The sequence below is a fragment of the Antechinus flavipes genome, chromosome 1 (genome assembly GCF_016432865.1).
Source record: "Antechinus flavipes isolate AdamAnt ecotype Samford, QLD, Australia chromosome 1, AdamAnt_v2, whole genome shotgun sequence".
In the NCBI taxonomy this organism is placed as follows: Eukaryota; Metazoa; Chordata; class Mammalia; order Dasyuromorphia; family Dasyuridae; genus Antechinus; species Antechinus flavipes.
Genome location: NC_067398.1, coordinates 677,441,287 through 677,465,982, shown reverse-complemented (window position 1 = coordinate 677,465,982; position 24,696 = coordinate 677,441,287). Strand labels below are relative to the sequence as shown.

The window sequence follows — 24,696 nt, the reverse complement described above, 5'->3', positions numbered from 1 at the left end:
ACTAATGGTGGAGACATATAAACAAATATATACAAACAAGAAATAGAAAGAATATTGAGTCATTTCTGATTCTTTGTGATCCCATTTAGGGTTTTCTTGGCAAAGATGCTGGAATGGTTTTCCATTTTCTTCTCTAGCCCATTTTACACATGAGGAAACTGATGCCAACAGAGGAAAGTGCCTTTCCCAAGATTACACAGCTAGGAAGTGTCTAAGGTCAGATTTGAATTGAGGAAGATGAGGCTTCCTGACTTCAGACCCTCTCTCTACTTGGCTTCCTAGCTGTCCATGGAAAGAATAAGTTGCAGATAATTTCAGAAAGAAGGCATCAAAGATTCCTCCCTGGATCTGTTCCCTAGAACTAGGGAAGAATGGAGAAGGTGCCATTTGGCACCTGTTTCAGCAGCCTCCACAAACTGAGGCTCTTCTTCCTTGGATCTAGTGGTATATAGCCTCTCCCCATGCCTAAACGAGCCACAGAGCTCTATCCTGGACAGACTCCTTCCTCAGTAAGTTCAGGCATCCCTGGCTCTTATGCTGACATGGGCTAGAAAAATGATTCACTATGATTTTTTTCCCCTTGAATTTCCCAACCTGGCTGGGTCAGGTGTGTATTTGAGATCAGTTTTAAGGAGTTTGGAGAAATGGGGGAACTCTTTTTTCCCTGCTATTCCATCTTTTTGGCTCAAAAGGTCAGAAAAAGCCAGGATTAAAACAACAAACAAACCTGAAAATCAGATTTTTATATTGAGGGAGCTTGAATTAAAGACTGACCTGGTCAGAACTGTGCTTTAGTTGGATAAATGAAAGATAGACTAGAGTGGGGAGAATGTAGTACAGATGTGTGATGATGTGGACCCACACCAGTGTGGTTGCATCTCAAGGAAGAAAAAGAGATGGATGTGAGGGGCATTATGGAGACAGAATCAACAGTATTTAGAAATAATTGCAAGACAACTAGGTGACACAGTGGATAGAATGCCAGCCTTAGAGTCAGGAGATCCTAAATTCAAATCTGGCCTCAGGCATGGGACATATACGTGTGACCCTGGGCAAGTCACGTCAACCTGATTGACTCGCAAAAAAAAGAAAGAAAATAATGGGTATGATGGTTGAGAGGTGAGGAGTTGAAAGTTGTGATCCTAGGTGACTGGGAAGATGGAGGCCCTGGATTGTAATAAGGAAGTAGAAGGGTTGGGACTAGGATTACCTGAGAGATCCAGTTTAAGCTGTCCAATTGATAGAGATACAAGATTATTGTTCAGTCATGTCCTATTCTTCACATTCTTGTGAACCACAACATGCAATACTGTCTGTGGGCTTTTGTGGATTTTTTTGCTCAAGGATACTGGAGTGGTTTGCCATTTCCTTCTCCTGGATTAAGGCCAGCAGAACTTAAATAATTTATTGAAAGTCACCTAACCAGTGAATATCTGAGGCTGGATTTGAACTGAGGTTTTCCTGACTCCAGATCCATCACACTGTTTCTATGGAAAAAGTTTAACGTAAAATCTACATCTGCAGAGAGAGAATAGTTGAATTAACGGGGCTGATGAGATCACCAGGTGAAATAGGACAGAGGAAGAGAAGAGGGCCGTCTATGATGGATGAGTTCTATCGGGATGAAGCTCCAGCCAGGGGTCTTCCCTCCCTTCCTCCCCCTGCAGGTGCTGCTCTCATTAGTGCTCCCCTACAGTGTCTCAGCCAGTGGAAGCCTTGTCCCACTCCCTGCTCTTCAGCTCTTCCTCTGCTTTGCGCTCTGCGAGGGTCAGCTTTTCTCCAGAGACTAAATTTTGCTGCTCAATGCTCTCTGCACTTCGGCTCTCCTGCAGCAGATGGCACTCGTTCCCTTTCCCAGGGAACCGGTACTCTAACCTGATGCAGCTCGGGGAACAGGAGTGTTTTTGACAGCTCCCCCATTCTATTTTTCTTAACCTGTATTGTGCACACCGTGCCCACAATCTCATATCTCCTATTAGCCCTTTTGGCGTGATGGAGGAGGGGCTATGGGAACTGCTCTTCCCTGCTCTAGTGAATTTCCATTTCTTACATTATACAGACTCATGGGAAATCAGTCAGGATGCATTTCCCCTCTCCCCTGGTCCCACTAACACTCTCAAGGCTCGAATTTGGGGGATCATTCACTCTCTTTTCCCTCTCTCCTTCCACCTGATTATTCCAATTACAATGCTGCTTCCAGAATGATAGCTTAAACCAGCATTTGCATGGCATTTCAAGGTTTACAAGGTGCTTTACAAGTATAATGTCATTTTATTCTCACAACAACTCTCAGAGGTACCTGCTATTATTGTTTCCATTTTATACACGATGAAACAATAACAGATATTAAATAACTTGCCCAGTGCTAGTAAGTATCTGAGACTGGATTTGAACTCAGGTTTTCCACTCTATCCATATGTACTCACACATCAATTGAAAGGGATGCTCAATGTTTTTGTCACAATGTGGACATTTTTCATCTATTTGGATTTTCCCTCTGTGGAAGATGAAACTAACAGTTTCTTTGAAATGGTCGTGAATTTCATTGGGGGAGTTGGGCTTGATATAAGTAGCACCTAATTCAATTTCAATTGATCAAGGATGGACAGAAGCAGCTACACCCAAAGAAAGAACACTGGGAAATGAATGTAAACTGCTTGCATTTTGGTTTTTCTTCCCGGGTTATTTATACCTTCTGAATTCAATTCTTCCTGTGCAACAAGAGAACTGTTCGGTTCTGCACACATATATTGTATCTAGGCTATACTGTAACCTATTCAACATGTAAAGGACTGCTTGCCATCTGGGGAAGGGGGTGGAGCAGGGAAAAATCGGAGCAGAAGTGAGTGCAAGGGATAATGCTGTAAAAAATTACCCTGGCATGGGTTCTGTCAATAAAAAGTTATTTAAAGAATAAAAAAAAAAGATATAAATAGCACCATAAACAGTAGCATCTGAAGGAATTTGCCATTAATAGGGAAACCCTCTTCCATTCCTCCCAGAGCAGTCCTCCAGCAGTAAACATCTTTGGCCAACAAGATAGCACGTTGTGTTTTTCATTGTGATTGCTAATCAGAGGATCATTGAATAAAGCTATCTTTCTGGTTGCATTTTTTAAGGAATATTGTCTGAATTGGGCATAATTCATAGAAGATGTTTTGTAAAGGCAGAACACAGTGAACCCAAATCTTGTTCTATTGAGTTTTTTGGCTTTTATTTTCTTTTTAAAAATTGACAAGCAATGGACAATGTAGGATAGGTATTCTCTATTTACCTTTAAGTTAATTGCAGGGGTAGTAGGACCATCTCCAGTCAACATGATTTATACCTTGCTACCAGACTTCTGGAGGAGTGAAGCTGGAGACTTTGCACAGTCCCACCTCACTTAAATCCAATTCATCTTGTTTATCACAATATAATCTTCCTGATGGGATGTCATGATCCTCTTTGAATACAAAGGACAAATGGGGTAGTCCCTTGTAAAAAGTCATTTGTAAAAGTCTAATTGTTTGTTTCTCACACTTCCATTAATGCTTGGTTCTTTTGTAGATGTTTTCATAAACAACTTAGAGAGATAGAATATGAGGCTGCTTGATGGTGCAATAGATAGAACAGTAGATAGAATTCAAATTCCATCCCAGACACTTCCTAGTTGTGTGATCCTAAGCAAATCACTTCACCTCTGAATGCCTCAGTTTCCTCAACTGTAAAATGGAGATAGCACCTACGTAGCCGTTGCTGTGAAGACTAAAAGATAATATTGTAAAGGGCTTTGGCACTATATAAATGTGAGCTATTATTAAAATATGAGTAATTATTATTTCCTTAATCTGCTTTTTAAGGTAATATTAACCTGTGATTTCCCTTCCCCAACTTTTCTCTTCCACATATTGAATTTAAATCTGTACACTACTAGACCCTTTCCCCTATATCAATTTTCTTTAAAAAATTTTTTCAATCAGCAAAAATCTACTTTCTAACTCTTCCCTCAGTTGACAATAAACTTTTGTTACACATGTAGTCAAAACAAATTTCCACATTGGCTATGACCTATATGTATATTTGTATGCTTATGAATGTATGTATCTAAATCTGTCTGAAGAGACCTTCCACTATCAGGTGGTGGGTAGCAGGTTTAATCATTAGTTCTCTTCGATAGATTGGTGATTACATTGATCAGAAATGCTAGATCTTCCAAAATTGATTTTTAAATATTGTTGTCACTAGCTGTTATTTGGTCCATTCTAATTATCGGGGAGTTGTTGCTTGGTTAAATTTTTGTACTTCTTGTGACAATCTTTTAATTCCTTTTCTAATTATTTCTTCCACAGCTCTCATTTCTTTCCCACTTCTCCCCTCTAGTGCTCTCATTTTGTACATAAAAATTAAAAAGAAAACTTTTCTTCAGGTATTCTGGGTTGAATTTGTGCTCAAATTTTGTTGAGATTTTTATTTGTAGACATTTTGGAATCAGTCTCTTTTTCTGGGTGTCTTAGTAACTTGGTTCTATAATAGATTTTGATGGTGGGATTCTTTTTCTGTTCATTCATTCTTCTACTCTAATTTCTGACTATGACCTTTTTGTTAGGGTCAATTCTAGGCACTTCTGGAAAGAATGTCCAGTATAGTTCTATTGCTTTTTTTTCTTGATTTAAAATTTTTTCTTTCATTTGTGTGTAAAAACAATATATTTTAAAAGTTTCCAATTTTCTTACACCTTTCTTTCCCTCCTTCATTTTGAAGGCAAGCAATTTTATGTTATACATGTGCAGTCATGCAAAACATATTTCCATATTAGTCATGTGAAAAAAATATTTCGTCGTATATTTAAACTCCACTAGTTCTTTTTCTGGAGGTAGATAGCATTTTTCATCATAAAGTTCTTCAATATTACTTTGGATCATTCTAATGCTGAGAATAGCTAAATCATTCACATTGGATCAATTTTATAACGTATTGATATTACTGTATACAATGTTCTCTTGGTTCTGTTCATCTTACTTTGTCAGTTCATGTAAGTCTTTCCAGGATTTTTTAAAAGCATCCTGCTCATCATTTCTTATAGCATAATAATTATAAATTATAAATGTAATTTTTAAAAATTAAAGCTTTTTATTTTCAAAATATACACATAATTTCAATATTCTCCCTTCTAAAACCTTGTTTCAAGTTTTTTTCCTTCCCTTACCCCCATCCCCTGCCCCAGACAGCAATTAATCCAATATATGTTAAATAAGTGCAATTCTTCTATACATTTTCCCACAATTATCATGCTGCACAAGAAAAATCAGATCAAAAAGGAAAAAAAATAAAATGCAAGCAAACAACAAAAAAAGTAAAAATACTATGTTGTGATCCACATTCAGTCCCCACAATTCTCTCTCTGGGTGTAGATGGCTCTCTTCATCACAAGATCATTGGAATTGACCTGAATCATGTCATTGTTGAAAAGTCTCATCCATCAGAATTGATCATTGTATTATCTTGTTGTTGCCATGTATAATGATTTCCTGGTTCTGCTCATTTCACTTGGTATCAGTTCTTGTAAGTCTCGCCAGTCCTCTCTGTATTCATCCTGCTGGTCATTTCTTACAGATCAATAATATTCCATAACATTCATATACCATTACTTATCCAGCTGTTCTACAACTGATGGGCATTCACGTATGTTTCCCAGTTTCTTGCCATTAGAAAAAGGGCTGCCACCAACATTTTTGCATATGTGGGTCCTTTTACCTTTTTTAATGAGCTCTTTGGGATACAGACCCAGTAGTGACACTGTTGCATCAAAGGGTATGCACATTTTGATAGCCCTTTGGGCATAGTTCCAAATTGCTCTCCAGAATGATTGGATTCATTCACAATTCCACCAACAATGCATCAGTGTCCCAATTTTCCCACATTCCCTCCAACATCCATCACTATCTTTTCCTGTCATCTTAGCCAATTTGATAGGTGTGTAGTGGTATCTCAGAGTTGTCTTAATTTGCATTTCTCTACTCAATAGTGATTTGAAGCACCTTTTCATGTGACTAAAAATAGTTTCAATTTTTTCATTTTTCATATTCTTTGACATTTATCTTTTTTAATTTAAAAAAATTTATTAAAACTTTTTATTTTCAAAACATATGCATGAATAATTTTTCAACATTGATCCTTGCATAGCATTGTGTCCAAATTTTCCCCTCCTTCCTACCATCTCCTCCCCTAAATGGCAAGTAATTCAATATGCTATACATGTTAAAATATATGTTGAATCCAATTATACAATTATCTTGCTGCATAAGAAAGATCAGATCAAAAAGGAAAGAAAATGAATAAGAAAACAAAATGCAAATGAACAGCAACAACAACTAAAGAATGTTATGTAAGTTCCTGCAGTTCTCTCTCTGGGTATAGATGACTCTTTTCATCATGAGATCATTGAAACTGGCCTTAATCATCTCATTGTTGGAGTCTAGCTTTGACCATTTATCAACTGAAGAATGGCTTGAATTCTTATAAATTTGAGTCAATTATATATTTTAGAAAGGAGGCTTTTATCAGAATCTTTGAATGTAAATTTTTTTTTACAGTTGCTTCCCCAGTTTGTTGCTTCCCTATTAATCTTGTCTGCATTGGTTTTTATATAAAAACTTTTTAACTTATTATCAAAATGGTCCATTTTGCATTCCATAAGGTACTCCAGTTCTTTGGTCACAAATACCTTCCTTCTCCACAGATCTGAGAGGTAAACTATCCTTTGTTCTTCTAATTTACTTATTTATCACTCTTTATGTTTAAATCCTGAACCCATTTTGACCTTATCTTGGTATAGGGTGTTGGTGTGAGTCAGTGCCTAGTTTCTGCCATACTAATTTCCATAAATGTAAATTTTTTAAAAAAGAAAACTGAATGCTGTATAATTCTGCTGGGTCAGTTTTGGTCTGGGATAAGAGATTTGGAAAATCCTTTAAATGCAGAAGTGGGAAGGATCTAAGGATATGGAAGGTGGATTCTTTGGTTTGTTTCCCCCCCCCCTTTTTTTTTTTTCTTTTTTCATCTTTGTTACATGGGATAAATTGCTGGCTTAGGGAAGAAAGGAGTGAAACTTTCAGAAAAGAATTTTATAAAAATAAGAGGCAACAAACAATAAATCAAGAGAGATAAATAAGGCATGCCTTACTCTGCAACATTCTGCACTCTTTAAAAAAGAGAGATGAGAAGCAAGTTTCCTCATTGGTCCTCTGACATCACAATTTGTGCTTGCTTTGGTCAGATTTCTGAAATCTTCCAGTCTTGTTTTTCTTTAAATTACTATGGCTATCATCTTGCAAGTCATCCCCCTTTCACTGTATTTTGCTCTGTGTCAAGTTCTCTCATCTCTTTGAATTCTTCATATTCTTCATTTCCTATACCAACTTAACCTCTTCAGATTTATTATGTATTGCTCATTTATTTAGAATCTCTGCCCTAGCACAGGCAATACCATAAGATTAGAAAGTACCCTGTCTACACTTCAGCCTCATAGGATGAAAGTTAGATTATAATTCCACCTCTTACAGGGAAGCCTCCAGTTCTCTTCTGTATCTGTTTATATATTTTATTTCCATAAGTCTTTAAGGTTGGGAACATGTTTAGTCTTATATCCTTGGCACAGTAACTTTGCCATATTCTAAGTTTTAAAAAGCTTCTTGGCTTCTGTAAGAAATGATCAGTAGGATGATTTCAGAGAGGCCTGGAGAGAACTACAGAAACTGATGCTGAGTGAAATGAGCAGGACCAGAAGATCATTATACACTTCAATAACAATACTGTATGATGATCAATTCTGGTGGACGTGGACATCTCCAGCAATGAGATGAACTAAGTCAGTTTCAATAGAGCAGTAAAGAATTGAACCAGCTGCACCCAGCGAAAGAACTCTGGGAAATGAGTATGAACCACTACATAGAATTCCCAATCCCTCTATTTTTGTCTTGCATTTTTGATTTCCTTCACAGGGTAATTGTACACTATTTCAAAGTCCGATTCTTTTTGTGCAGCAAAATAACTGTTTGGATATGTATACATATATTGTATTTAATTTATACTTTAACATATTTAACATGCATTGGTCAACCTGCCATCTGGGGGAGAGGGTGGGGGGAAGGAGGGGAAAAGTTGGAACAGAAGGTTTTGTAATTGTCAATGCTGAAAAATTACCCATGCATATATCTTATAAATAAAAAAACTATAATAATGATTTTTTAAAAAAAGCTCTTTGGGCTGGATTTCTACTCTAATATTACATGTTCTAAGATCTCTTTTAGTCCTGACAGTCCAAGATGCTATGGCTTTTGATCTCCAGAAATTGAAGAATTACATGTGGACACATTATAGAATCATTCAACAATCATTTATCAAGCACACAACATGAGCCAGGCATGTTGTTAAATGTTAGGAATAAAATAAAGACCAAAAAAAAAAAAAAAAAACCAACCCCCAAAACCCCAGTCTGTCAGTATGTAACATTAGATATTTACAAGATATATACAGAATAAAAGGAAGGTAACTTTGGAGAGAGGATGAAATATGTTGCATTTGAGGAATAGCAAGGAAGTAAAATATGGTTGGATAGATGCATGTGAGGGAGTCAAATATAATAAGCTTAGGAAAGTAAATTTCCAGGTTGTGAAGAGTTTTAAACTCCAAACTTGATATTTGATCCTGGATGTAATAGAGATTTATTGAGTGGGAAGCATTGAGGCAGTTGGTAGAAATGAAACAAATTGAAATTAGATTGATTTCTTTTTATTGGTCCTTTTTATAGCTAAGTTGATTTTGTCCTGTATCTGCTTAAGCCATGGTTGTCTCTAACACTTTGTAGTTATAAATTCACTTCTCCTGCTAATCACTTTTCCATTCTTGCCCCAAGGAAATCTGCTGTCCTCAGTGGATACTACAGAATTTGCTCTGGTATCTTTACAGCACCGAGATATCCTTCAAAGATGTCTGATTTGCTGGTCCATCAATTTTTGCAGCTAGACTGAAACAAGGAATACTCCTTAATCATAGAAGGGAAGAGCTTGTAACCAATCATACTGATTTTGTCATTCATGACAACTAATCATATCTTGTTCCTTGTCTAAAAAGCCCAGTTCTTTTTTCTGAACTCCCCCCAAACTAGAAAAGGGAGCTGTCCCCTTTGACTGGGATCTTACTTTTGCCAAGAAAGTGAAGATCCTATTTACTGGCAAATTCATGCTTTATTAATAAATTGATCATGTCTGAAATTTTGTGCCTGTGTTACAAAGGAGAAAAATTAGGCTATTGTAATTCCAGTGAGATCTGATGAAGGCTTGAACTATGTCACAAAGGGTAAAAATGACAAAATTTGGCAAATGACTGGATATGCGGAGAAGGGAATCCAGGATGATATTGAGGATGTGAAACCACGTGACTAAAAAGATGTTGACACTCTTATAGAAGATCAAAAAAAAGATGATTAGGGAGAGGGGCTGAGATGGAATAATGACTTGTGACATAGTAGTGTGACACAGATGATGTTTTAATAGAAAATGGTGATCAACCATGTCAAATGCTACACAGAGGACGAGGATGAAGACTTAAAATCATTTTAGATCTGATTTTTCTTGTGCAGCATGATAAATGTGAAAATGTTTAGAAGAATTGCACATGTTTAGTCTATAATGGATTATTTGCTTCTAGGGGATGGGAGAGATGAGGAGGGAGGAAGTTTTGGAACACAAGGTTTTGCAGGGGTGAATGTTGAAAACTATCTTTGTGTGTATTTTGAAAAATAGAAAGCTATTATTTTTAAGTCATTTTATTTGGCATCTAAGATCAGTGAGGTTCAGATGAAGAGTTAAAGAATCAGAGAAGTCTCAGAGCTGAAAGGAGGATCTTAGATCATCTAGTTTTTTCCTTTCCACAGGAAGTTTCTGGTTTAGATCAGGTGAAAACAGTATTTATTAAGCACCTACTATTTGTGCCAAGCACTATGCTAAGTGCTGGAAATATAAAGAAAGGTAAAAGACGCTTACTAAGAATCTAATGGTATTCAGGGGAGATGGGGAACACCACACAATTATGTATAAACAAGCTACAAACTGGACAAATTGGAAATAACCCAAAAGACACTAGAATTAAGGATCAGGAAAGACCTTCTGGAGGTGGTATTTTAGCTGGGACAGGAGGGAATTCAAGGAAGCAGGAGACAGATGAGGAGAGACCATCCATGCATGGGACACAATGAAAACACAGAGTTGGAGAAGAGATTCTTGGTCCAAAAACAGCAAGGAGGCTGAGGAGACACTGTTCCTGTTGAATCTGGTGGGAATTTAATGTGATTGAGCAATTCCCACCCTCCCCTTCCCCCTAACCCCCCAGTGTTATGTCACTGATTTTTAAGTTAAACAAAACTGTGACCTCCAGGGAAACCCATTCTGCCCTCCCCCCCCCCCCCAACCCCCAGAGGGTAGATGCTATTATTCCCATTTTACAAATGAGAAAACTGAGGCAAGAGATTAAGTGATTTATCCAGGTGTTCTGACAAACACTTGAACTTAGGTCTTCCTGATTCCAGCAGTCTACTGATCCAGCCACTGTATCCCTTAGCTGCTTCAAGGCTTTCTTAACTCTACATTCTAGTGTTCTACAGTCCTAGAGCCAAGAAGCAAGTGGAATGGGTGTGGGAAGGGGAGTCTCACTGGCCCTGTTTGGTCCTATACTATGAAGTGTGTGGGCAAGCCCACCATTCATTCCTGCCAGGGACAGGCATCTGTGAAATGGGACCATTTCCCCACGTCTGGAACTGCTCTCCCCAGCCCCCTCTCAAAAATCCAGATTCCTTCACAAGTTGGACTGCCGCCTTCACCAGGCTTTCCCTCGCCTTGTTTTAGGCACATGTATAAATGGGAAAAAGTGCCTCTGTCTTCTGAGAAGAGGAGCCTGCTCTTTATTTAGGGCTTTTTGACCGAATGGGGCGCAGCAGGAAGAGCTTGACTAGGAATTGGGCCTCCTAAACCCTAGTCCACGGGTGATTGCTGACTCATGGGGAACCAGTTCCTTCTCTCTGAGTCTGTTTTTTACCAACTGTTAATATAGGAAAGGGGATGGGCTGCTGGAAGGAGTCCGTCTAAGGTTCTCTTGAGCGAGTCACGTCGTGCCCACCATCGTGGGAAGGAGGCGCTCTTCGCTTGCCGCACCAGCCCTGGAGCCCGGCCTTCAGCGACCCTCGCTCTGCTCCGGAGGGGAACAAGGCAGCGCCGTCAGAGACAAGAGCTGCTTCTGATGCCCACATGCTTTGCTGTGTACAAATAAGGGGCCTCAGCACGTGCCATTTTGAAAACAGCAGGACTGTTTGAGGGAGCCCCACAGGGAGCCCTGCTCCCTGCCGTTCTCGCAGGCCCTCCCCCCCCTCTGGCTGCTTGGAGCATCCTTCTCACCAAAGCCAACCACCACCTGTGAAGCTGTTGCATTGAATCGCCCAGGACATTTCTGTTTAGAGTAACCCCAGAGGAGGTCCACACAGCTGGTGGAACTCCAAGCCCTAAAGATCTCCTCACTGTCCAGGATCTACACTTGTCAAGAATGTAGGCCAGGGAGGCAGATCCAAATCAGCCCCCAAAACTCCCCCTCACTCCCCCTTATTATCACAAATCCATGCTTGTCTGTCAGGGCCAACTGTCCCTGTGTGGTTTTCCACTTCAGGGAACTATGGTAAAAATCAGACATGAAGAGCTCAGAATTGCCATATTACAGAACATCCGAGTCCCGAGATGCCAGGATTGCATTGCTACCTGAACCCCTGCTTACAGACATTCATAGGATGTTAGAGGTGACAAAGAACACCAGGGTGAGCTCATTTGAAAGATGGAAAGGAGTTAAGGATCTGGAGAACAGATCCTAATTGCCCCTAAACAATTAAAGACAGTGTGGCCTATAGCCTGTTCTTATTCTATTCTACATAATACACCTCTCAGACCTCATCTAAATTCTATTCCCTATTATTGTTCTGTAAGAAATGACCAGCAGGATGAATACAGAGAGGCTTGGAGAGACCTACATGAACTGATGCTAAGTGAAATGAGCAGAACCAGGAGATCATTATACACTTCGACAACGATATTGTATGAGGACATATTTTGATGGAAGTGGATTTCTTTGACAAAGAGACCTGAGTTTCAATTGATAAATGACGGACAAAAGCAGCTACACCCAAAGAAAGAACACTGGGAAACGAATGTGAACTATCTGCATTTTTGTTTTTCTTCCCGGATTATTTATACCTTCTGAATCCAATTCTCCCTACGCAACAAGAGAACTGTTCGGTTATGCAAACATATATTGTATCTAGGATATACTGCAACATATCCAACATATAAAGGACTGCTTGCCATCTAGGGGAGGGGGTGGAGGGAGGGAGGGGAAAAAAAAAATCGGAACAGAAATGAGTGTCAATATAATGTAATTATTAAATAAAAAATTTTAAAAATAAATAAATAAATAAATTTTTTCACTCATTAAAAAAAATAAATAAATAAATTCTATTCCCACTCCCAGCTGTGAGCACAATGCCCAGATTTCACATTTTCAGACACCACAAATTTCCCCACTTATATTTGTAAAACTTCCCCAAGTCCTGGTTCTGTGCTCATGGAGCTATGTAGAATACATCTACCATGCTACTGATACCTATACTAGGTAGGGTTAAACAGAAGAAATTTGTAGACCAATTTTCCTAATGAATGTTGATGCAAAAATCTTATATACAATATTAGCAAAGAGATTATAGAAAAGTCATCCCCAGGATAATACATCACAACCAAGTAGGATTTATACCAGGAATACAGGACTGGTTCAATATTAGGAAAGCCATTAGCACAATTGACTATATTAATAACCAAACTAACAAAAATAGTATGATTATTTCAACAAATGCAGAAAAAGCATTTGACAGAATACATTTACTTTCTTTCTGGCTATTTCCTTCCTATGTGTGAAAAGGTAAGGAACACATCCCTGCCATGCTGTTCACCAAGCCAAATGTAATTCCTTCAAACTATGTTCCCCTGAAGGGGGTTCAGCTGCCCCATTCTTGGCCATCCTCAGCACGATCCAGCTTGCACACATTCCTCCTAAAAGGCGATACTTGACCAGTGCTGATGGCAGGGATACAAAACAAGAGCTCTAGTCTTGAACTATGCATTGAGATTCCCAAATGTTCCATTTCTGCTGTCTTGTGCACAAGGGGAGGCACTTTCCTGCTCTCTACTGCCCCTTAGAAACTTATCTCAGGTATTCCTTCTCACAGGAACCCTTTTAATTTTCCTGGCTCAGTGCCCTAAACTTTGTCTTCTCACCAGGAGAAGACATTTCTGGAAAATAAAGGCTGTTTCTTTGTCTTTGTAGCCTTTATGCCTCAAAGAAGCTCTTTTTAAAAAAAATTTCCATCCAATAGTCAATCAGACACAGAACACTAAGCTGGAAAATGGAAAAATGTCTTTATTGATGAAATGTTAACAAGACAGGGGTGTCTCAAAATACTAGAGGAACACTGGCAATCAGCACAGATTACACATGTATTTATGCACCCACAGGTTCCTAGAGCCGATGGGGATGAAGAGCCAACATTTCAAGTGGAATAGGCTTTACTGTTGCCTGTCACGTGCACATATATGCAGTCTAGTCTATGAAAACACAATAGTCCTGTCACCTACTGTGTGTTTGGCTCCCTGTGCCAATGATACTACCACAATACTAAATAAGTCTGTGCAATAAGTTATTATCACAGTCACCCTTGCTAGAGTTCAGATTCCATTTCTTACATGGTCTAACTGGAAGGTAGCATTTTGGAAGAAAAGGCCATGAATGGCAAGCTCGGAACATCGAGATCAATTTAACAACACTCAAATATCTGTCAAGCAGGTGGCGTAGGTTTCCCTGCAGGGACCTTTCAGAGTGTGGGCACACTGCCAGGGAGAACATTCAGGGAACACGAGAGGGACCTTTGTAGTTGCTTGCCCATCACTTATTCTTAACCACTGAGGTCAGATCTTGTCACCCAGAAAAGGTCATCTGAACATCTCCCAAGAAAGACAAGTAATACTTGTGGCTTTAAATAGGTTTTTTTTTTTTTAAAGACAAAACAGCAATTGCTTCAGACAGGCAGGTTAGCAGGACCCATTTTTGAAAGCCATCTCATTCGATTAATTATTCTGCTCTACTGGACTTTCCTCCCACACAAGACAATATTACACACTCTACTCTTTTAGAACTTGTGGCCAACCACTATGGAATCTTCTCCCTTATTGGCAGTTGGGCCTCTAAAAAAAGAAAGGACTCTTCCTGCCAAGAGAACACTCCCCAGTTCTGTGACTCACTTGCCCAGAACAAGGGTAGAGAAATCCAGAAGAGGACAAGCACGCAGGCTGTGATATCCATTACCCCCACATCCCCAGGGACTAACGCCAAAGACCAGACTGACTGGTGGCCAAAGGACAAAAATTTACATGTAGAGGGAAAAAAAAAAAACCCTAACAGAAAAAAACCAAAAACATAAAAAAAAAAACCCAATCCCCCCCACAACAATTTTAAAAAGTACTTGAATTTACAACTTAGTTTGCTATAATTTGGTGAAGACAACTTGGACTTTTGCAAGGTACATTAGGAATATAATCCATGCTACATTGCAAAGAAACACACACACATCCGTCCAGGCAAGGTCTTCATCAGAAGTCACCTAGGGAAGAGAACAGTGAAAACAATTTCTTGGGGCTTTTTCCATTTATGAAGTTCTAGTTAACTAGTTAGCTTTTGGAGCTTCACTCCCAGCTTTCTAATGCCAATTACCTGAAACCATAAGGAGTAAGAGGAAAGGGTTTGCAAATCCATCATTTGAGAATTCTGATGGAAATGGGGCCTATTACTAGCTATATCATCAAGAAAAAATAAAGTTAAGAGTCCTCCCAATTCCCAACTTTATTTTTTAAGGAAGGAAACCGAGATCCAGGTCTTATGTCATGTTAGTGGTAGGACAAAGACTAGAAGCCAGTTCTTCCTATTTCTTAGCTTCTAGGAATGCCTATTTTATACTCCTGGTGTATTGGATGGAGGGTTCAGGAGTCATAGGCAGCCCAAGCATCCTTGTGAGAACCTCTTCAAGACTTTTGTTACACAGTTAATACCAACAAGGTGTCTGAGCGCCACAGGTGAGATGTAAAAAACCCTCTCTGTGAGCCATTATTTCCATTCATAAAGAACACGGACACACAGAATCATTTCATTTTATACAACAGACACATGCCTGGTCTGTGAGCAACAGCCCTTTTATTTTTATTTTAAAACAAGGTTGGCTTTTTTACTTTAAAGAACTTTGAGCAAAGCAAAACACCATCCCTAATTTACCAGGACTGAAACCAAACTTGTCAAGTAAATCAAAAGCTGATATAAACCACACTAACTCATCAAGCTCCCCTCTACTGCCCTTTTCTCTTTCTCTCATTAAACCTCATGCCAGAAGAATTGGCTTCAAAGTCCCGTTCCCTTCTAAGTGTTCTAGGCACAGAACCCCTCCCCACCCCAAATTGTAGGGATGTCCTCCATTGGGAGAGGGAACATCCTCATGTAGAAGTTTCAGCTCAAGCTAGATCTAAACCAAAACAAATTACATCAGTGTCTTGGAATTAAGCCAATACTTTTACTTCAAAGCTTCTCTTTTCCCTACTGGTACAAAACTAAATATTGGGGATTTCCAAAAAGCCTATGTCAAGCTAGACCACAATGCTGGGCAGGGAAGGTCTTAAGATGTTTAAGCTTACTCCCTTTTATTACAGATAAGGAAGGTATTTGACCAATATCAGTAACTGACTTATAAATTTATGGAAGAAAAAGGGGGAAACATTCAAGAGTAACACGACCCAAGGGGCACAATCCAGAATCACAGCTTTCTTTCAGGAGGGTGGGGGGGAGAGGAGCTAGAAAATTCTTTATAGATCCTTCTAGTCCAAGCTTCTTGCTAAGGAGGATAAGGCCCAAAAAGAGAAGCTTGATTTGCCCCCAGATCACCCGAAAGTTGAGCCAGGGCCAACTCAATGTAGCAAACAAGGATCTTTCCATTACATGAGAGGTTTATTTGTGCATCTATAAAATGAGAAAATTTGACCAGATGTCCTAACCTTTAATAACTGGAATTGCAGGAACTGAGTTTTTAAGGACATTTAAATATCACACTAGACAGTGATCTAGTGAGAAGGTAGTCGCCAGTGGGAGAGGGCAAGCTGATGTGGCAGACTTTCAAATCAACTCTCATCCACTACTCTCAACTTCTTAAGGAGGAAGAATCTCACCTTCGCTCAGTTGGCATTTCTCTGACGAACGTTCTGTCTCTCTTTGTCATTTGCAGACACGCCACTTTTCCTAGGAAGATAAAGATAGAAGATGAGAACTTCTTGGCATACTTGGAAAAGAGGAAGCCTGGGCAGGGAGCCAAATATCCACTGGCCTATATTTCTTCTACTTTTTGTGGCTAAACTCCGAGAAAACCGTTTACCATCACTGCCTCCACTTTCTTTCACTTTCTTCTTAAATCTTTATAGTCTAGTTTTTAACCACAACTTTCCACCAAAACTGCTTTTAATGATCAGATTTATTAGTCTTTTCTCTGTCTTCAGCCTTTCTGCAGCCTCTAAAACTTTCCATTCGCGTTCTCCTTCATATTCTCTCCCCTGCTCTCTCAGCATAACCAAACTTTCTCAATCTCTTCTGCTGAGTTTTCATCCAGCTTGTTAACAGTGTGCTTTGTCCTGAACCCTCTTCTCTACTTCCTCTCCACTTCTTCATTTGGTGATCTCATCAGATCTCATGGATTTAATTATCATCTCAATGCAAGAGGATTTTCAGGATCTACTGTCCAACACTAACTTCTTTCTTAACTTTCAGTTATAATATTCAAATGCCTCCTGGATTTCTTGAACTGAATATTGAACTCAACCTATTCAAAAGTGAATGTAACCCTTTCTCTCCAAGTCCTCCCCCTAGCTTCCCTGATTCTGTCTGGCTTGCAGCCCAGGTGACACCTTTGGATAGTCTCTCTCAATCCCTCATTTTCAATCAGTTGCTAAGTCCTGTTGTTTTTATCTTTGCCACACTGCTTGCATATGCCTCCTTCTGTCTTCCTACAGTGCAACTGCTCTGGTGTGGACACTCATCCCCCCATGCCTAGATTTTGCAATACTATGCTAGCTGGCCTCCCTATCAAATCTCTCCCTATCCCTAATGTATCTTCAACTCTGCTGTTAAATTGATCTTCCCAAAATTCAGATTTCATCATATCCTTCATCATTCTCAACTCCAGTGGCTCCTTATTACCTCTAGGATTAAGTAAATGAATCCTGTCTGGCCTTTAATGTTTTCAGAATTTGGCTTCTTCCCACCTTTTTAGTCTCCCAATACTTTCTTCCCCCCATACTCTACAGAACAGTTCCTAGCATACTATGAAACCATAATAAATGCTAGCTGCTCAACTCAAATGGGTGAACCTGAATGCACTAAAAAGATGTACCAAAAGCATGTGAGTCAATACTGAGTTGTCCTTAAATAAGCTGTCTCACCTTAAAACTATCCAACAAGAAACATCTTTACTTCTTACTAGTTGTGATATTCTTATTCCTTGCTGAAGAACACAGATGCTCCATCTGCACGGATCCAGCCTCCAAACCCTAAAAAGTGGCTCCCTGCCTACTTGTAACTATTATGACTAGCAGGCTGCAATCAGTACTTACAGTGGGGCAGACCCGCCATCCTCATCTTCTCAGGCAAGGGGTAACCATGAAGAGAGAAAAATTAAAAGCATTAGAATTAGTTCATGGTTGTCCAACTTCTATTAAATGATCAGTTCTACCATATCCCCTCATTTTCCCAGCTCCTAGTAAATGAGACAAGCTCGCCCAAGAACACACACCTCAATTATAAAAGAATGGGTGGAAAAGGACAGTAGAGATCATGAGTCCAAAATCCTCTCATCATTTTACCAATGAGTAATCTGAACCCCAGAAAGGAAGGAAATCCGAGGAGGGGATCCTCCTGGAAGGCAAGTCTTTGTATTTCTGGTCCAGCCTTCTTTCCATAATGTATATGAGAGGCCCCACTCCTGTGATGAATTCGTATTTGAAAAAGCAGTCACAAGATCCAGGAAGCTACCTGATGTATGGCCCAAGAAAAGACACCCCGTGCCAGCAGCTTCAGAAATGTTTCTATATTGAACATATTATGTGACCTTGGACAAATCAATTCCCTTATTTGGTATCTCATTTTTCTTCATAAAAATCTAGGATTTCTTTTAGGTCTAAGACCTATGGGAAAAAATGGAGGAGTTGGACTAAACAATCCCCAAGTCCTTCCAACTGCTTCTGAATAGAACTCATTTTTATCATCTCCGAAGGACAGAGGGAAGGTAAATGATTAGCTTCTCTCTTTTTCAGAGAAGACAAACACAGCAGGTCACAAAGACACAATACAAATGTAGCCTCCATGATTCCATGCTGATAGGACAAGACGCTCATGTTTCTGCAGGAAACCTGAGGAGACCCATACTGTCAGGGAGGTCTGAACACCTCATGAGTAAGTAATGGGAAGTAATGAGTAAGAAAGGGGAAAAAGAGTTAGAATTGTGGATATCTGTGAGGCAACTGGTTCTGTGCTCATACTGTGAGGACAGCTTTCAGTGAATCCTGAGGGATTCCTGATGCCAGAAACATGCAGACAAGGAACATGGGGAGGACAGGGTGTCTGTGTCATTCATGCTTCAAGTAATCTGGGAACAGCTGACTTGGCTCAGGTTTCCTGAGTTAAGCGAATGCTCCCAGCAATGTAGAAGTCATGCAAAAAGTCAAGGAGTTCATGCTTGGGACTTTAACAGCTGATGGAACGGCTGAAGCCAAATGACAAATGGGGATGCCATTCACTTACCACGTGGGGGTTCAGCTAGCAGCAGAAGCAAGAAGGAGAAAACAAGTAAAAAGTGAAGCGGTGATCACTCTAACCTGGACTATTAATCTTATTGACCTCTGACAACAAACTCCACAGAACTAGAAATGGCTAATTTAACACAGAAATTGTCACCTACTAAATAATTTATGAACAGGGGAATACCTTTCCAAAAAAAATAAATAAATAAAACCAACACTTAGAATTTAAGTCTTATGCAACTAACTAGGAGTAGCCCCCTTCTATAGATTATCTCTATCATTTAATGGGAAATGATAAATTTGCTCATGGAAAAGTTGGTGGAATTCTAGAAATTCTGACAACCCTAGCCTAATAGATTTTTCTCTGCTAAATGAAAAGTACCATCATTTATTCAGTTAAAGTTAACCCACTCCCTTAACTTCCAAATAAGATGGTCCAGAAGGGTAAATGTAGATAGGTCCTCCCCTTTCCCTCCCTTTATACCTTTCCTATTCCCCTCACTACACCCCAAACAAACTTGTAAGTGGGAAAATTGCTGGATGCTCTGACCCCAAGCATGTGCAAGATGCAGATTTTGTCACTCACATGTGGGGAAGTCCTAGAACAGAAAAATCTGAAAGCTAAAGGGACCCAAAGATAAGCTTGTCCAACTCTTACCTGATAGAGGTAATCTCCTTTCACAACAACATTGCAAGTAGTAATCTATTCCCTCCATGTGTGCTTCCAGGTAAAAGTTAACTTGCACTGAGCCAATCCATAACAGTAAGGGGCATCTAATGATTAAATTTAACTCCCCCTTCTGAGTCCTTGTTCTGAATTAGAAACAAGACTCCTGTCTAGGATACTAGGACACCTTTAGACACTTGAAGACAACAATTACCTTCCCACTTCTCTGCTCTTATTTTCTTCCTATATTTTTCATCTAGCTTCCATTTGTATTTCCCCATCTCCACTCCCCACCCCTTAATTATCCATTTTCAGATCTACTTTTCTTCTTTGTTAACGTCTCTCTGAAAAAAGGTTACTCCAGTATGACTGCTTTGGATGTTGTCTGATCAGTGCTCTGTCATTTCCCTTATTCCTCCAACAGCAGCCTTCTTTAGAATATTTGTGGCCATACAACACTGCCAATTCACATTCAATTTAAATCTTTGCTAAAGTTCCAAAATTTTATAATGATAAAAATGTTGAATATAATAGACCCAATGCTAGAGATATCTCCAAGACAGATCCAACTGCAGATCTGGACATTTAAAAGCCTATAAATCCACCCAGGTATTATAATCCTCTTACCCACAAAGCCCCATCTTTGTTCAGAAGGACTTTATCAGATACTTTGCTAAAATCTAGACACAAAGTATCTTTTACATTTCCCTGACCTATCAGTCTAGTAACCTTTAAAAAAACAAAACAAATCAAGTCCTTCTCCAGGTTATGAAGAAACAAGGCCAGTTCCTCCTTGAGATTTAACATAATCCTTTTCTGCTATAGCTTAGGCCTCTCCTACAAAGAGAAGAAACCCTCACATTCCCTCACTTAGGCACCTGCTGCTTTCCTACTGACAACAAAACTGAGCCAGAAAAAATGACTGACTTAACTCAGGTACACACAAAGTCAAGACAAGACCCAAACTTACAACCTTTTGTTCAGTTTTCACCATATTAGTCTTTGCCAGAGGGCAACCTGGCTTGGTCAGGTAGGTATAAGCCCTCAGGACTATGAGAAATAACAAAGATGAAAGAACAGGAACAAGCAGGAAAAATAATTTGCAGAAGCTTAGGGACATACACTTAAAAAAAAAAAAAAAATACATGCATAGGCTTTCAGCAAAAAAAATCCAGGGACAGAATTTAAGCAGAGTTTAAAAATCACTTGCCCAGTACTAATACTTAACAACACCATAGCATATTAGAGCTAGAAGGAACTTAAGCACATAAAACACTGAATATCAGAACCAATAAATGCTTTAAAGAGCACCTAATTTTACAAATGGGGAAACTGTCAGCCAGAGAGAAAAAGGTTATGTACAATCACTTGGTGAATGAGAAAACCTAGGATCTCTCTGCTGATGGCTTAGCCACTGATCTTCCCATCCCACCACCCCTCCTCTTCCCCCTTGTCTATGCTTCTACTTTTGGACCCCTGTTTTGATTGCTCTTCATCCTCCAAGCCCTTTGAAGATGACATCTTTTTCAAGTGATAGATTGACTTAAGACAGATCTATTATAGTCATCTCTGCATCTTTTAACAGCACCCAGAAAGATAGTCCTGCTTATAAGTCTTCAACATATAATTGCTGAATTGTTCTGGAGAAAAAGCCCTTGGAAACAAGTAAAGACTTCATTTCATTTATGAAAGACACTGGTCTAGATTAAAGGCCTACTGTGTGACCCTTGGTTTTTATAAGTACTCTACCAATAATTCTCCCTGACGTTTCCTTTCCATCTTGTTAGGAATCAACAGGTTGGCGCCTTACCTTCTATATCATCAGGCTTTCTCCTCTTTTCATAGATGAAGATGATGGTGACGAGGACCAGCACCTCGGCCACAATGCCCAGGAAGGGCCAGAGTGCAGCCAAACGGCTGCGGACCTTCACAGTAATCTCAGCAGAATCAGAGCCCTCGGAGCTGGTGCCGTTGCAGATGTATTTTCCAGGATCCTTCTCCAAATCTGCTGCTTGAATCTGTAGCTCTGTTTTTTCAGGAGTCTCTGTTATAAAGTACCTCCCTTCACTACCATTTACAATGTTCTGTAAAGAAGAAGGAGTTATCATCAAAGAGAAAAGTGCCGTCCCAGAGGCAGACCAGCGTTCCCAAGAGGCAGCACATACATCACCACAATGGAAAGTGGAGTCAGATGTGAAGTCACAAAATATGGTTCCAATTTCAGCTCTGCCCTGTACTTTCTACCTGTGAGATCTTGGGCAAGTTACAGCTTTTCTGAGCCCCAGACTCCTCATCAGAAACATGAGAGGTAAAAGGCAGTCTGCAGTTTTTTCCAAATCTGAATCTGTGCTACTCTAACATACACCCTCCCCCCCCCCCCCCCCCCAACTTCCCCCAGGCCACTAACTAGCTATGTGAGCTGAGCCTCTGCTCTCTGGTAAGTAAAATGGAGAGAAAAATCCATGGTCCTGATACCTGACCTGCCTAGGCTCAAAGCCCCAAAGAGATTATAATAATTCACAGATATCCAAGATGAGACTACTTACCATACTACTTCCAGACTCATATTGTCTGTACCAAGTCCAATGACTGATGGAGGGATAAGATGAACTCTTACATGTAAGAGTTATCGAGTCTCCCTCATTCCCATGTTCTGACTTCTTGCTAACCACAATCTTTGGGGGACCTAAAGGAAGAGAAAAGTATGAGATTTTAAAAAGTAATCATTTGGTGCCAAGATACCGGCCTCTAATTGTCAGCAGCGATATCCTAGAGGCAGGCCACAACTCCATCTCCGCCACTAGCTAAGTGATCAAAGTTCAGAATTCTCCCTCAGGTTCTGCACTAGATTAATGGTAAAGCTTCTCTAATAATTAAGTGTAGCCTGTGTTTCTGCCTTAGGAGAGATGGATGCCCTGCATTCTGCTCCAGAACCCTCTACCTCTTACCTACATGCCCACTCCATCTCCCATCCAGTCCCATCACCACCTGGTTCAATAAGCATTGAGCCCATTCCATTGTTCCTTACAAAAACTGCTTTATAACTGCAAACTTTAATTTTTCCCTAATAAATACATTGTGCTGCTACAAGAGATACTGGAACAATTTACAGTCCTTTAGGCATCCCCTGAACACACTCACATAAAACCAGGCAACAGAAGGGCTGGGATTTACAGATTATTAACCGAAAGGAAGACCATATGCTTTAACTATCAAAGCTTCTTACTAACATTGCCCATAGTATTTGAACAGATTTTCATTGCCATTCAATGACCCTCTTTCCAGTGTTTTGGTCCTGTACATACCCATTCCTTTTACTTTACTTGATTCATCCCTTATATAGCTCTTTTATTTCTCAAAAGTTTCTTTCGGTTTGTTTTTCCTTAACCATACACCCTCCAATTTTTCAACCAACATTCATCTTCCTGCTTCAAGTCAACAGAGAAGTGTGGGTCTCCTCAGAGAATCCCTCATTTGTGTCAATCCTTCCTAGTATTGAACACTCATTGTTTCCATTTGCCTCAACACACATAGGACCAGAAGGGGCAGGCAATCTATACTCCTTGTTCCTCACTACCTCCTCTAAATCATTTTCTAAAACTGGATGCCTTTCCTCTTTCAAGGTCCACTCACCCAACTGTACTCTCTCCAGTTAATACCTTGTGGCTGGGCATCTACTAATTTCCAGGTTAACTTTTAAATGAATCTAGGTCACCATTTCCCATCATCTGTGGGCATTTCAATGTTTTTTTTTACTTCTCTATCTTAAGCCACACAGACATGGACATACTCTGGACCTCATCAGCCAGCTCTCAGAATCACACCACTTCCAAGATTGAATAAACAGAGTAAAGCTCAATGTTTGTTAACTGTTTCAACACTGTGTCCCACCCCTGTCAAATATGCTTTTCTTGCTACCTCTCACACTAAACCCTAATCACAATCTTTTATTTTTTATCTTGTTCCTCTTTTCTGGCTTCATCTGTTTCCATGTCCTGCTGTGACCACAAGGTCTGCCACTTTAACAATTCACTAGTTACCCTAGGATCCTTTGCTACAATGACCTTTTAGCAAAATCTGATAAGAGAAATTCTCTTTTTTTTTTCACCCACAAAAGTAACCCCTAAAAGTTTTCTGTAGTCCTATTATATGGCTGTTGAGAATGAGTGCTCTAAGGTAAATTGAGTTTAGTGCCAAATTCTTGGTATATAACCTCAGCTAAACACTCACTGCTGTTCAGCAATTCTACTCTATTCCTAATTCCTAATAAAGACTCTTCTCTTTTTTTTTGCTAGCAATCCCAATACTGTCCTCAGTCATTTGATATAGAGGTAGTTATTCTCTACGACTCACCTAAGACTGTGAGAACTGGTGAGATTCCATCAGAATCTTGGTCTAGCAATTGTATAATGGTTTCTACCCCACCTACTCCACCCCAACTCCTGAACTTAACATTAAAAAACAGTAAGATTGCCATATACAAAGTAGATCACAAAAAGGAAATTTATGAAATCAAATCTATTTCTTCTTAAAGACTAAAATAAATTCAACCTATTACTTTCAAAATTATCCTGCTTGTGTCTCCCCTCCTCCTGAATTCCTCTGTTCCCTTAAAAATGTTTCAAGGGCTCATTCTTTTTTTTTTTTTTGGCACTCCTCCCTCTGTCCCCATCAAGCCCAATTAAAAACAAGGGGAAAAAAAGAGGCATTTCACTCTGGATTTCTGCCTCCAGTATGCCAGTATCACAATTTTTTTCATCCTTAGTTTTTGTTCTCTGTAGTTTTCAGAACACCTGACTGCTTTCTCCCATTGAAAAGACTTTCCTCTCTTAGCACAAAGACCTCATTTCCTGCTTCTTGTTTCCTTCTCTAATTACTCTGCCTTGGTTTTTCCCAAACCTTTAATGGGGGTTTTCTCTAAGGATTTCTTGTTGGCCCACTTTTACTTTTTCCCTTGGCATTTTTTTTTTTTACTCCCCTAGCTTCAATTACCTCTATGCACCTGGTACCTGAATCTCACAAAAAATAATTCTGTTCTTTACAAGATAATACAGGTAAAACAGTGGTACATATACTTCT

The 24,696-nt window shown here is 39.5% G+C and overlaps 1 protein-coding gene across 3 annotated transcripts in view; it reads right to left on the bottom strand.

Annotated features, from left to right (window-relative positions):
- Window positions 1-12,798: 12,798 nt before the first annotated feature.
- BSG (basigin (Ok blood group)) overlaps window positions 12,799-24,696 on the bottom strand; it is a 28,563-nt gene continuing 16,665 nt past the window's right edge. The window contains exons 4-9 of one of the 3 annotated variants that reach the window (XM_051972431.1): window positions 22,164-22,303; window positions 21,428-21,701; window positions 18,952-18,966; window positions 17,766-17,790; window positions 16,332-16,401; window positions 13,469-14,725 (exon numbers count right to left, since the gene is read on the bottom strand). In XM_051972431.1, the coding sequence (XP_051828391.1) occupies window positions 16,338-16,401; window positions 17,766-17,790; window positions 18,952-18,966; window positions 21,428-21,701; window positions 22,164-22,303 (518 nt within the window). In that variant the 3' untranslated portion in view covers window positions 13,469-14,725; window positions 16,332-16,337. Of the gene's footprint in view, window positions 13,071-13,468; window positions 14,726-16,331; window positions 16,402-17,765; window positions 17,791-18,951; window positions 18,967-21,427; window positions 21,702-22,163; window positions 22,304-24,696 lie in introns of those variants that run through there. The other 2 variants (XM_051972432.1, XM_051972433.1) reach the window with 2 other exon arrangements.